We start from the raw sequence: 14,456 nt of genomic DNA, 5'->3' as shown, positions 1-14,456 counted from the left end.
GCATGGAAGGAGCTCCGGGAATATCTGTCAACCTTTTTCCCCTAAAAGGAAACATCCAGTCCCGGCTAAAACCTCCTAAAACATTGAGGGGGGATGTGTTACGGTCTGATGAAACCCAGCATTAGCTTTAACACTGAGCATCACAAACGTGATTCCATGCCCAAATGTGAAACACGGTGGCAGCGGCATGAGCTCCAAATATCAGTCCATTTCAATCCAAAACCTCCAGTTTGTTTGCTGGAAAACTAAAGATGAAGAGTGGCTTTATTTTTCTGCATTTACAGGGATAAGTCCAACTCAATGAAACAGTGGCTTCACCAGACGATAATTAGTTTTCAGAATGAAACAATCAAATACCAGAACTAAATTTTTTAGAAAATGGGTAGTTTGTTTTTTTGTCAGATGAATTGTACAGAATACCTGTGGAATTACTTTGACATATATGACATCATCCAGGGAAGACAGATCATTGTTATATTACCAAATAACGTAGAAAGGATTCCTGGATCAATGTGTGCTTCTGTGCTTTTTTGTCTCTTTTGTCTCTTTTTTGTGTCTCTGCTCTGTCTTCTGTAACCCCCAGTCGGTCGAGGCAGATGACCGTTCATACTGAGCCTGGTTCTGGTTCTGCTGGAGGTTCTCCTCCCTGTTAAAGGGGAGTTTTCCTTTCCACTGTCACTCCATGCTTGCTCAGCATGAAGGATTGCTGCAAAGCCATGGACAATGCAGACGACTGTCCACTGCGACTCTAAGCTCCTTCAAGAGGAGTGAATGCTGCTTGTCAAGACTTGATGCAATCTACTGGGTTTCCTTAGATAGGAAACTTTTTGACCAATCTGTCTGATCTGATTGAATTTGACTTTATAAAGTTCCTTGAGATGACATGTACCATGAATTGGCGCTATATAAATAAAATTGAATTGGATTAACACAGGCGAACTTTAAAAATTAATAATCAGTTTCACTCTATTAAAACACAAAACCTGGCATTTTAGCGTGTGCATATACACCCAACAAGATAAAGAGATCACCTGCTCTGTTAATCACTTTCTCTCAGTGTCCTGCAGGAAATTTACTCTCATTTACTCTCATTCCTTGAGAGTAAATGAGCCACATAAATAAGGGATGTTGTTTATAAGCCATTTTGGATTCTTATATTTGTTAAAACAGAGAAACATAAACATTATGAGATGAGAAAAGAACAACACTGAAGCTGTTATGCTCTATAAAAACACTACTAGTGATGGAAAACAAATACTGCGCATTGCCCTGAAAGCCCCATCTTCACGATTAAACACGGCAGTGGCAGCATCTTACTGTGGGGATGCTTTTCTTTAGCTGGGCCAGAGTTAATGGAGATTTAATTGGAGAAATAAACTATACTTATAAATGATAAATTGTTATAAAACTTCAGTAAAACTCGTTACAGTTTTTGGTTGCAACATGAGAAACTGTGGGAAAGTTTAAGAAGTGCGATACTTTTCAGCAGCACAAATAAAACCTATATTAGAATACATTCTCATCCTTTAGTTTTTACCTTTAATGCTGTAATTGGAGGAGTTTAGGAGTTTGCCATTCTTGACATTTGTGGTGGTTGTGTTTTGAAGTTGCAAAGCGGGCATTTGCTGAGGGTTTCCAGCCCGCACGGATAGACTTTTACCATTGGTCAACACTCTTCTGCGGAGGCTCAAGTTAGGCACGATAACGTCTTCATTTTGGTTCCCAAAAGGTAAAGAGTGGATGCTCCTTCTTTTTGATTTCTCCGTTCTGACTCTGGACGACTCAAATCGGGTTTGCTGAGGTGAAGAAGACACCGGTATCCCGATGGTGTGGGACTGGTGCCCTCTGATTGTATTCAGCGATGGGGAGACACTGCAGGGCGACACGAGGAGCTGGCAACCTTTTCCACTCATGGCTGAGGCAGGTTCAGCATAGGAACTTATTCCAGCAGCTGTGTTTTAGATGAAAAATGGGTGTCCAAGAGCCATGCCTATAAATAAAATAAAAAATTACAAACATATGAAACAATTTCAAAAAAGGATGGATAGATTAATAGCTACATGATTTGTGTAAAACATACATATTTTCCATTAGGAGCATAAAACTATTTTAAAGTAAACAATCTATCCAGTTTATTTTGTAATTACTTGCATTACAGAAAACATTGTTCAGTTTTGCACACAGCTCCAAAACTAAAGATTATTAAAGTATTTTCATTTCATACAATAAATTTCTTCAGTAATATGAGTGAAAACTAAAATAGAGTTAATTTGTAATCTTGAAAAAAGTCTCGGAAAAGTTCGGAATTTAGTTTGATTACTGTCCAAGTAATTTGGAAAAGTAAAAAAAAAAAAAGATTGTTTCCAGACATTTTAAATATCTTGTCATCAAACAGATAAAAAAAAAATCTTGATGGAAAAAAATAATTACATTTAAACATTGACTTTTTTGACGCGCTAGATCACAACTTTTGTTTTAGTCAGACTCTTATTTTTCTATGTTTCCCTCTTTGCTTACCTAATACCTGTGTATTTAATTCATGCTCCTGTATCTAAATTTCTTTGTCACCTTTTGGTGTTAATCTTAATTGATCTTATGTGCCCTATTTCTGCTTTGTCCTATATTGTGGACTCTGTCTCTGCTTCTCTGGTTCCCCCTGTGCTCTATCAGCAATTTTCTCAGTTCTAATTCAGCGACTCGCCTTCACTTACAGCTGCACCAGGTTTCTAATCATCCACCTGCTCCTTGTTCAGTAATCACTCTCCCCACTGTTTAGACTCTGTCATTCTCTCCGGCATTCTACTGTTTCTCCTGCCCTGGTTCCTGTGTGTTTTCAATGTATTCTCTAAGTATTTGAGACCATTGACTACACGGAGACGAACACGGTAAATTTTCATAAACAATTAAGAAAAAAATATGCGTCCACACGAGAGGACGCAGCACAACTGAAAAGGCTGTAGTAGATATGCCGGGCCCATTGGTGGCACTGTGACGCTGCCAAAGAAACATGCAAAAACAAGAACTTGCACAGAGTACAACTCATGTGAAGTAAACACATGATCAGACACAGAGTACTACGAACAAAACAACAGCTTTTTGATCCCGACTTCTCCGACTGTGTTAACAGGAATGCTGTTAACTAAGGTGTTATGCTGCGTCAAATTTACCCAGGAAGTCAGAAGTAGGATATGGGAATGGCGTAACACCCAAGTGAACAGCGTTTCAGTTAACACAGTCGGAAAAGTCAGGATTCCAATTTGACGACAGGTAGAAAATTGATTTTAGACACACTCTTAGATCTGGGTCTTGTAAAATAAACATGTTTTCATCACAGCTGGATCCGACAGTAGACCTTAGAAAAGTTCTCCAACTTTTTGAGTGGGATAGTCCGACTTTAGGGTCTGTTCGGGTTGATTCCTCCAATCAGAAGTCAGGAATTGTGAGTTCCGACTGCAACTGGAAGGCAGCATTACGCCATTCTCAGCTCATTGTTCTGACTTCAGAGGTAAATGGAGCGCAACATCTTAACTAGAACAAACAAAAGAGCTCACATTGGTCCAGTTTTAATGTCCTTGCATTGGTTACCTGTTCATTTTAGTATTTGTTTTAAAATTTTGACTTTAACTTTCAGGCACAGCAGTCCGAAGCTACTTTTCCTCCCCACAATAGAGTTCTTACTGTTGATCCCATGAAAGGTCAAGAAACAGGAAATAGAAGCTATCATGTAAGGTATTTGGATGTAGCCAAGCTCTCAAGTCCGCGGATCAAAGTCTGCTTGTAGCTCCAAGCACCAGATAACATGGTGGCTTTTTCCAGACTGTTGCACCTTTACTGTCAAACAAACTTTTGTTGTTTTTGTGTTGTCTTCAAAGGCGTGCTTCATTTAAAAAAGTGGCTGAAAGCAATCTCATTCTTTTCTGTCATAGCAATTGACATCCATCTTTCTATCCATCCATCCATCCATCCATCCATCCATCCATCCATCCATCCATCCATCCACCCATTTATCCATTATCTATGCATGCTTATCCCTCATGGGGCCGTGAGGGGTACTGGTGCAGTAATTGATTGAATTCCTTTTTGTCATTTTAATCATGTTTTAATTTAATGTTTTGACTTGTGCTCTGTCTTTGTAAGTACTTTTATTACTAACTGTAAAAGGAGTTGCATAGATCAAAAAATAATTTTAACATTTTTTTTTTTTTTTTTACATTTATTTATTTGTCCAGATGATACAACACTGTTAGATTCACCCTTCTCATCACATTGCTTCATACCTGTTTGGCATGTCATCATTAGTGGGGGATAAAAACATGCTAAAGCTCAACAGGGCAGTATAATCGTAATATATATATATATATATATATATATATATATATATATATATATATATATATATATATATATATATATATATATATATATATATAATTGTAAACAAATAAAATTGAGACCTGTACAACAGGTAATGTTGACATGGAAAGTTTGTTGAAGCGCTGCGCATAGGAATGGTAAGTTGTAAGTTTAGTAATATAACAGTACATATTTTCTACCTTACTATTGTTATTTGATTCGTCTTGCCATCCTAGAAATATATTGTCCGAACAGTTGAAAACAAAAGATGACTTTGATATTTATCATCGCGTCATTGTGACGCATGGACTTACCTTAAATACGCTGACTCTGCCCTCCAAAACTGACGCGTCTCCTTCGGTCCTCCGAGCGCCTCACTTTCGTCTCACTTCTGGCGATTCTCGCCGAGCTTAAAATGAGAAAAAGTTGAGCCTGTAGGAAATCCCTCCGCAGTCTCCCTGCGATCTCATTCCTCTGTTTCAAGGAACTTCTTTATTTTCTCTCGCTTCCCGATTACACTTTTGCCCTTGGCTCGGCTGTGTGCGCACGACGTCATTTCAAGTACACCTCAAAAGTAAATCATTAAGGGCATTTTCGGTTGGGCTAGTGTGAGTGGAGGGTGTGGGTGGCATAGATCCTCATCCTTCAACCAGGAGATGACAGATTTATCAGATAATAATAACTTTGAAACAGGTCTTATTTAATATATATATATATATATATATATATATATATATATATATATATATATATATATATATATATATATATATATATATATATGTTTTTTCACCTTTTGATAGTTACAACCACGAACTTTAGTGTATTTTATCGTCATGTACATAACTGACTGAATCTTTCACTATGACAGAATTAAATGGACTTTATGTATGTAAATGGGTTCATGGTTTTTCTAAAGTGTATTCAGGCGATTTTTATTATCAACCAATGCTATAAATATAAACTCAGTTAAACTGAATTGAAGTGATTTTTATTGGAGATTCATATTTTAGATGAATCTCCAATAGAGTTCTGCTATCCAAAGATACTTTTCTCTTTTCTTTTCTTTTTTTCTTTTTTTTTTTAACCCTTACTCCTGATATATTAAATGTATCTGGAGCCTGAAAATCGTCATGGGTCTTGGTGAAAAACAAAAGTCTTATAATGTTTCTAAACTATAAAATGTAAGCGCTCCTCTGAACCTAAAGAAATACAAATAATATTTCTAATTTTAGATTTTAAAGCAAAGAAAAAAATCAAACTTTCATATCATGTGGATAAAATACACCTTTTTTTGTAGATTGATGATGATTGAAATCTATAAAAGAATGAATAACTGCTAGAACTAACCTTTCGCATTTTGTTTATAAATTAAACCATGGCTAATTCTGACCTCTATGATTTCTGCAGCATCTAACTGGTTTCGCTGGTTTAGCTCCGCCCATCAGCTCTGACCACCTCCAATATTCCTATTAAATCACATCCCCACAGCATGATGCTGCCACCACCATGTTTCACAGGGGATAGTCTCTGTGTACTGTTAGTTTCCTTCCACATGTACCACACCTTATGCATGTGGGCCAAAAAGTAAAATTCTTGTTTCATCTGACCAGAGCTCCTGGAAAATGTTTAAACCCCTTTTATACGTAATATATTACGTAATATAACATAATTTATACGTTATATGTAAACCGAACAGTTTATATCCGAACAGAGGAATTTCATTCCTCTGAGCAAAACAGTTTCAGATTTGCTTGACTAATCAACAGTCAAAACAAACGTTTTCATTTAATAATCCACAGTCAGGTTGCACAAGATAGCACAAAGCTTCATCTACTTCTTTCATTTGGAAAGCTGAAAGATAAAAAACAATTTACATTCATTGCAGTTACCTTATTTACTCCTTGATTGCTGTATTTCCTTGTTATTCTAAGGCTCGTGGCATGGCTATTCCTTAATCGTGCATATTTAAAGTTGGCTTCAGTCTAATTTATCTATGAGGATCAAAACAAATAAAAAAGATGTGAAATATCTCTTACTGCAACATACAGTGGTGTGGAAAAAGTATTTTCCCCTTTAAAGATATCTTAAATAAAGAAATAAACAAAAATCAGGACCGCATTATTTTAAGAGAGGCTTTCCAAACCATCTATGTGAAAAAGTGACACCCCTCTTGTCAAATTACGAGTTAACTGTGATCAAATATATTTTTTGGATGGCTGAGTTCAGTGTCAGTGGTCACACCCAGGCCCAATTACTACCTACTACCAACAAAGAAGTGACTTAAATATAGAACCTGTCTGACAACACGAAACTGGGTGAAAGATCTCAAAAAGCATCACATCATGCCCCGATCTCAAGAAATTTAAGAACAGATGAGAAACAAAGTCCTTGACATCTACAGGCGAGTAAGAGTTGCATCATTAGTGTAACGTCAGTCAGATTTGATGTCCACTGTGTTTTGTAGTGGACAGCCTGGCACAGAGGTTTGTGCATCGGTTTTTCTGCTGGCAACCATAGATAATCTCTGTTTTAGCAACATGCAAATCCCCTAGCCTGCGACCTTTACAGTCTAAAGAGCCATTTTGCCTACAGTCCACTTGAATTAAATGCAAATGTTGCCTGGCCTTTTGAAAAAAGACAAGTTATAATTTTTGTTAAAGATCTACTGTAGGAAATATGTTGTCATGGTTAAAGAAACTCCCTTTTATGTCTATTTTGTGGTCTAAAAAAACCAGGATGGACGGGATGTTGATATTTGTAGATGATGTAAAAAAAGAAAATCATAGTTTTCAACATAATGAAACAAATATTGGCACTTTTAGCATCATTATGTTGTGAAAATTAAAAGCAATTATTGCAAACATGCATTTATGATCATTATTACATTTAAATACCATAATAAAAATATAATTTGTAGCCAAAGTTATTAAGAGCCACTGTGGAAGGTCCAAAGAGCCACATGTTGCAGACACCTGGAATAACCCCTTCATAAACAAAATCATCATTTGAAAACTGAATTTTGTAATGCCTGAAGCAATCTTTGTCTGATGTTAAAATTTGTTTGATCTGAAACCTTTCAGTGTGACAAAAAAAAAAAGAAAAAAGAAAGAAAAGATGAAATCAGCGAGGGGGTGACAACTTTTTCACAGCATTGTACATTTCAGATTTAACCTTTGGGAAAAGCTGTGTGCCTTGTTCTGAAGTTGATGAAAATGCAAAATAAATTCAGTCAGTATAATTATTGCAGCTCATAATGTGCCGTGTTAGGAGCAAAACTGAACACGTTCTTTAATGACCTTTCAGACCATGACGAGGTGATTGGATTTTTATGTCAAACCCTGTAATCTGTCTCTGCTAGATCGTCTGCTTCCTGTGCTAGCCCTCTTCCTCTTCCTCCTCCTCCTCCTCCTCATCTTCCTCCTCCTCTTTCTTCAACGCTGCACATGAGCCATTGTTAGGATCCTTTTTAGCTCGTTGCTGAAGTGTTTGTCTGTGGATTGTGTTGCAGGATGGCATGGAAACCAGCATGTTTACAGATGGAGGGAAGTTATATGAACTGTAATAATGATGAACCTCAAGTTTGCCAGACAATAGAAAGGTACACAAAGACACGAACCAAGCACTGGGTTCTCACTGCAGGACTTTTATTAGATATATATTGATGGTAATTTCTCTTGGCTTGAAGTGCTTTAATGGGTTTTTCTTGAAGATAAAAAAAAAACTAAAGTACTTTTATGTAGAAATGTATTCTTCTGATCATATTTTTTAAAACCAAGCCACAGACCCACTTTAATTCGACGGCTAAAGTTATATTGTTTTTCTGTTTTATTCTGTTTTAAAACAGTATTGTTTTATTCCTTGTTTTATTAGCTTTAACGCCTACTATTCAGCACTTTGAAAGTGCTTTGTAAATATAGTTCTTCTACTTATTATCGTTGTTATACCTTTTATAATCTTTCATTCAAGCTGTAAAAGTTAAAGCTCTGTAACTTTATGACTTGATTGGCGATGAAAGAGATCAACACTGATTTTGAAGGGATCTGTGTTGATTAAGCATTGCAAACAAGTTTTCATTCATTATTTATATTCGGTTCATTAAAAAAAAACTCCTTTATTATTTTCGTGGAGCAAAGCGGCCTCTACTACGTGTAGGCAACCAGCTCCGTGTGTTTTTTCCTCTCAGATTACCCTGTACTCATCTCCATTCATCCTTTCACCTACTCTGACCAGCTTTCATGTTCCACTGAAGGGAAGTGTTGGAAAAGCATGATGGAGCCATCACCACTTTTCACAGTGGGCATGAAGTGTGAGATCTTAGTATTCTGCCACACAATGTTTTACATGTAATTGAGATTTTGTCTCTTCTAACGAGGGTCCTTCTTTTTCACGATCACGCCCCTGCATGGCTAGTGGCAAACTGCAGAGGGGAATTATTTCGCCTTTCTTTCAACAGCTCAACAACATCATCCATATAAATTATATTTATGTAGTGCATGGATAATTGTTTTGCCAACGTCAGATTCACCCTCCTAAGCTGCAGCTCCTTCAGTCACTAGGGGACCCTTAGTGGCTGCTTTAGTGAGTAGAGCTTGTTTGCAGCTCATGTGAATGGCCATTTCGTGTTACCGTACCATACCATATCATATCATAGCAAGTTTATTTATAAAGTGCTTAAAAACGTGCCGTACATAGCTACAAACAAAAAAAAAATCCATTCAAAAACAAGAACAAAAAATAGAATGCATAAAAAAAACACGTAAAAGAAACATTAAAACCAATTTAAAACAAATACTAAGTCTTGCTAGTGGTAAAAGCCAAAGAATAGTAGTACGTTTTAAGCCAAGTTTTGAAAGTAGGCAGTGAAGGAGCCTCTCTCGTGTGCAGGGGCAGATTATTCCATAATTGAGGAGCAACAATAGAAAATGCCCTGGTAGGTTTCCAGCTGTGCAAAACAATATAATTTGATGTATTTATTTCGTTCCACTTCACAATTATGCAATACTTTGTGTTATTTATCACAAAGATGTCAATAAAACGTTGTAGGTGCTTCCTGAAAAAATGTGAAAACAGTTCAAAAGTCGACAAATACTGATGGTGTGGATCTGTGGATGCAGTTCCCTGTCCTGCCACCAGGAGCTACTATTACCCCACTAATGGGTTGGCAGTGCCGTAGTGATTCTTTTAACAAAGTGGAGGTAGCGTCACAAATTTTCCGATATAAAAAAAAAAGACTAGGACGAAAAACATGAACTAAAGGTCAAGGAAAACAAAAAAAGCATGTGAAGATCAGAGATGTAAAACTACAACAAAGCTTGGCAAATCTTTTACTTATTAGAAGGATACTTCTCTGAGGCCGGAATTATCTTTTTTCCTCTCCTTCTGCCACATGAGTCAAGGAGTCTAATAGGATGGTAATGATGGAGACAGAACAGCAAAACCGTCTGCGGTGACTCACAATGATGGCCAGCGTGGTCAACAAGAGGATCATAGTTACATCCTCAATCTCTTGAATTTGAAAACAAAAGAACTCGCGAAATCTGGAAAAAAGTTAAAGCAACAGGATCAGGAACAGATATGGAGGGGAAAAAAAGCCCAAAAACAGGACAAGATAAGATTTAAGCATAGACCATTAGTGAATAGCTCCATTTGTAGCAGAATTAATGCTGTAATAGACTCTCCCCCACTTACAGAATCCATTTTCTCCCTCTTGATGACAGCGCCCAGCACTCCTGGAAGCAGCAAAGCACTCATTCTGGTGTCAGGAAGAGAAATTGTGGGTGATTTCTCTTTAAGTTATATTACAATGGTCACTTAAGTTAATGCGCACTGCCGTGGACCTGTGATTAATTAATCTACTTTTGATTTGCTAATGACAGTTCAAGTTAAACACAAGGTTAGTGAAGGCTGAGTCAATCCTTTTAACTGCAGAAGTAGAGAGTACACGGGAGAGTGTTGCAGATGTCAATTTATTGGTATCATCCCTCATTATAATGGCCGCTATTAGCCTGCAGCACCTCTCATACTAACTCTCAGGATATTAATACACACATAGTGTGTTAGATTATGTATAAGAATGTATTAAAAGTCTCTTCTAAACAATAGAATCCATCATGGTGTTTTGACTGTGTGGCTAAAACAATGCCTGCGGTTTATGTGAAGGGGAGGGCAAAGGATACATGTTTTTTAATTTCTTTTTACAAATATCACAGCAAAAACGGGAACTAAAGGTAAGTAACATTTTCTTCAAATAACTGTATTTTTCCATGGTTTGAGCAGGCGAGTTGAATGGAATAAGCGTTTTGCACTTAAAATAGGAGCAACTCATCTCCATCATCTTATTTCAAGTGCAGTATATATATATAATTATATTATTTTAGGGGTAAATATACTCACTACATTGGCAGATAATCCTATTTACCTGCTCAAATACGCCGAGTTCAAGAAAACTTTAATTACTTTTAGTTCCCTTTTTGCAGCGATCTGATCGGCATCTATATTTACCTTCCGCTTTTTGTCTTGATATCTCCACCAAATTAGAGAATGTGAAGATTTAAACATTTTTTGCCCAGTCTCAATCTCAGTCAGATTTGATGAAGAGCGTACGGGAATCAATTTTCACGTCTTACCACAGATTCTCATAAGGATTTAGGTCTGAGCTTGTGTTGACCCAGTCTAACTCTTGATTACGCCTCGATCTAATCCAAATCATAATCATCGTATAATCTTTCATCAATCTGTCCATAAACTGACCGGCTTGTCTGTCTCTGCTGTAAATAAAAGCATCCCCCACAGCACCATGCGGCCGCCCCCATGTTTCACAGTGTAGAGAACATTTTCTTTTGCATGTTAGCCAAGAAAGTACAATTTTGGTGCCATCTCAACTTTTTCCAACTGTGTTGCTGCGCCCCCTACAGGGCCGTGTGTGAAACTGCAAACAGGATTTCTTTTGACTTTCGTTCAACAGTTGCTTCATTCCTGACCCTCCTCCATAGAGGCCAGATTTTGTGGCGAGCGTGACTAATAGTTGTCCTGACAGCACCCCCCCGCACCCCCACCTGAGTTGTGGGTTCTTTCCTGTATCTCACAGGATTCTCAAACGCATCATAATGAGCTGCATGACCACAGGATGTGACATAATTGAAAATTCTGCAAAATAGACATGTCTTCCTCCTTTATTATTTTATTTCGAAACACTTCAAAGGGAGATTTATGAAGCTCCCCTGATAGTCATTACCAAGTTGCATTACTTTGCCCTTGCTGGTGCATTTTTTCAGGGCTCTCCAGGGGATGCTGGGTGTCCTCTAGGCAATGCCCTACAGCGAAAAAGGTACAAAGAAGAGGGTTACTGTTAACCATCTGCTCAGAAACAACCTTTTTAATGAAGACGAATGTTTGGGGGGGGGTGATCTGACAGAGAGGGGGGCTGCAGGCGATGCTCTAATGACACATTCCTCTATGTCTGGACCGTCCAGGTGACCTGACAGCTCCGCAGCATCAGTCTACTTACAAATCGGATCAACCAAGCGGCTCCTGAGGGATGTCACCGCAGAGCAGCATAAAAGTTTCACAGTCACGAAAAGATGCAACGCGCGAGACCTTAAGCAGGCGGGTCTTCTGCAAATAAAACGTCTCCTTGTCGCATTTCGAGGGTCAGTTCTGATGTAACCACACGAAGGGGTTTTACTTCTCGTGCATCAATGTTTTAATAGAAAGGAGGATTAGTGTTTGTCCCCGAGCCACATCTTGTCAAGCCTGAGTAGCGCAGATTTAATTGGATTTCAGTTACTTAAAATAAATCCCCTTCCATTCACCATCCACATCTTACGCTGTCCAAGCTTCTTTTCACTCATTGTGTCCGCATTGAAATTTTTTTGGAAGTGTCACTGTTGATCGGGGCAGCGACTGTGTAGGAGCCCCCCCCCCCGGGGCCTCATCATCACTCATGTGATTCCAGAGGCGCGCCGTTAATAACATCCGAGCATGAAAGAAGGAGCTTACGGCGCCCGGACCCCTCGGGCTCTTAAACCCTGAATGTGTGCTCAAATTAAAACAAGCCCGTGGCCTATACCCTTCTGAATGTGTGGGCTGTTGTATCAGCGCTCTCTTATTAGAGTCATCCTGTTGGAGAGGGGAAAAAGATAAATAAATAAAAACACAGCAGGAGGAAGAGGCAGGAGACAGGGCCCGGAGGAGAGAATGTAGACCCCTGTGTTCCCTGCTGTCATTCCTTTTCTTTCATCCTTCCCCCGTAAAGATGATTAGAGAAGTCAGCTTAGACTGATGGATGGAGATGGAAGTCCATTTCTCTCATAGTCATCGTCATCTGGATGTTAGGGCAGACAGGAAAGGAAAAGACGAATGGATGGGTCACTTCTGACTACTGTGCCTCGTACGGAGAGTACCGGCGCTTTTGAAAAGTGTCAACTTCCCTCAGATCTTTCATAGTTTGTGACATTACAATTACAAATGTCGGTGTATTTTGTTTGGATTCATCTGACGCGTCAACAACAGGCAGCACATAGCTGTGAAATGGAAGGGAAAATATTTATGGTTTTAGAAAGAAAAGTCTGAAAAGGTATGTTGGGTATCTGTAGTCAGCACCCATTACTCTGATCGCTCAAAATAAATGCAACTAATTGGCTTTAGGAGTCACAGAAGGGGAGCTGAAAAAGTGTTAATCTACCCCCCCCCCCACCCCTCGTGGCATTTTCCCTGTTTTGTTGCATCACAAGCTGAAATGAAAATGGATTGTTTGAACGTTTCCACCATTTAATTTACAGAACATACCCACAGCTTCCAAGATGTAATACAACTTTTTTTTTTATTAATGTAAAGCAAACAACAAATGGGACATGATAACAGAAAGCTTCAACGTCCATAACTGTTATCCCTCCATTAAGGTCCGTACTTTGCCGAGCTGCAGGTGGCTTTGGGTCAGAGCTCACCACATGTTGCCGCTGGGATTTTTACCCATTCCTCAAAGCTAAACTGCTCCGGCTCATTCATTCTAGATGTTTTTTTGCTTGTGAACAGCTATCTTCCATTCTAACCACATATTCTTAATGTGATTGAGGTCTGGACTTCAACTAGGCCGTTCCAACACATTTAAATGTTTTACCTGAGCACTCAGGTGTTGCTTTAGAGGGATGCTTCGGGTCGTTGCCCTGCTGGGAAGGTGAACCTCCGTCCCAGTCTCAGATCACAGGCAGAATGACGGGTTCTGCTCCACAATATCCCTGTATTTAGCACCATCCATCTTTCCCTTGACTTGAAGCAGTTTACCAGCCCCTGGAGCCTAAAAATGTCCACACAGCATGATGCTGCCACCGCCGTGTGTCACTGTGGGGATGGTGTTCTTGGACCGATGGGATGTGTTGGGTTTGCACCAGACATAATGTTTTCCTTGATAGCGAAAGAGTTGTTTCATCAGACCAAAGCATTCCTACTTCATTCCTACGTTCATTTTGGGGGTCAAACTCAAAAGGTGCACTTCTTATTTTTAACACCAAGTACTGACTTTCCTCTGGCCGCTCTCCCATAAAGCCGAGCTCTATGGCGTGTACGGCTTATTGTTGACCTATGGACAGATCCTCCACATTGCAAAAAGGGAACTAAAAGTAAGTAAAATTTTCTTGAAATTAGTGTATTTGTCCTTGATTTGAGCAGGCAAGTTTAAATGATTTGCCAATGGAATAAGATGTTTGCACTTGAAATCGGAACAACTCATCTCCATCATCTTATTTCAAGTGCGTCATATCTAATTATCTTATTTTAGGGATCAAAATACTCATTCCATTGGCAGATAAGATTTACCTGCTCATATCAAGGACAAATAGACTAATTTCAACACAATTTTACGAATTTTCAGTTCCCTTTTTGTAGTTCAGTCTCTGCTGTTGAGCTCTGCAGCTCCTTCAGGGTTACCTTCGACCTCCGTGCTGCCTCTCTGATCAATGCCCTCCAGGCCCGGTCTGTGTGTTTTGGTGGGCGCCCCTCTCTCGGAAGGTTTGTTGTGGTACCATGTGCTCCACAGCAAAGCCCCTGAATCAGATGACTGGCTCCTTTACGGAGCTGCATGACATGCTGATGAGGGGCATCAG

General features: G+C 38.9%; 1 protein-coding gene across 2 annotated transcripts in view; it reads right to left on the bottom strand.

The window, feature by feature from the left end:
• Positions 1–4,863, bottom strand: part of glis3 (GLIS family zinc finger 3) — a 31,213-nt gene extending 26,350 nt beyond the window's left edge. Inside the window, exons 1-2 of one of the 2 annotated variants that reach the window (XM_036134465.1) lie at positions 4,668–4,863; positions 1,538–1,990 (exon numbers count right to left, since the gene is read on the bottom strand). In XM_036134465.1, the coding sequence (XP_035990358.1) occupies positions 1,538–1,913 (376 nt within the window). In that variant the 5' untranslated portion in view covers positions 1,914–1,990; positions 4,668–4,863. Of the gene's footprint in view, positions 1–1,537; positions 1,991–2,517; positions 2,626–4,667 lie in introns of those variants that run through there. The other variant, XM_012869157.3, reaches the window with a different exon arrangement.
• Positions 4,864–14,456: the final 9,593 nt, after the last annotated feature.

This window comes from Fundulus heteroclitus, unplaced genomic scaffold (genome assembly GCF_011125445.2).
Source record: "Fundulus heteroclitus isolate FHET01 unplaced genomic scaffold, MU-UCD_Fhet_4.1 scaffold_82, whole genome shotgun sequence".
Classification (NCBI taxonomy): domain Eukaryota; kingdom Metazoa; phylum Chordata; class Actinopteri; order Cyprinodontiformes; family Fundulidae; genus Fundulus; species Fundulus heteroclitus.
Note: the sequence above shows the minus strand (reverse complement) of the source record. Positions and strands in the feature narration are given on the sequence as shown.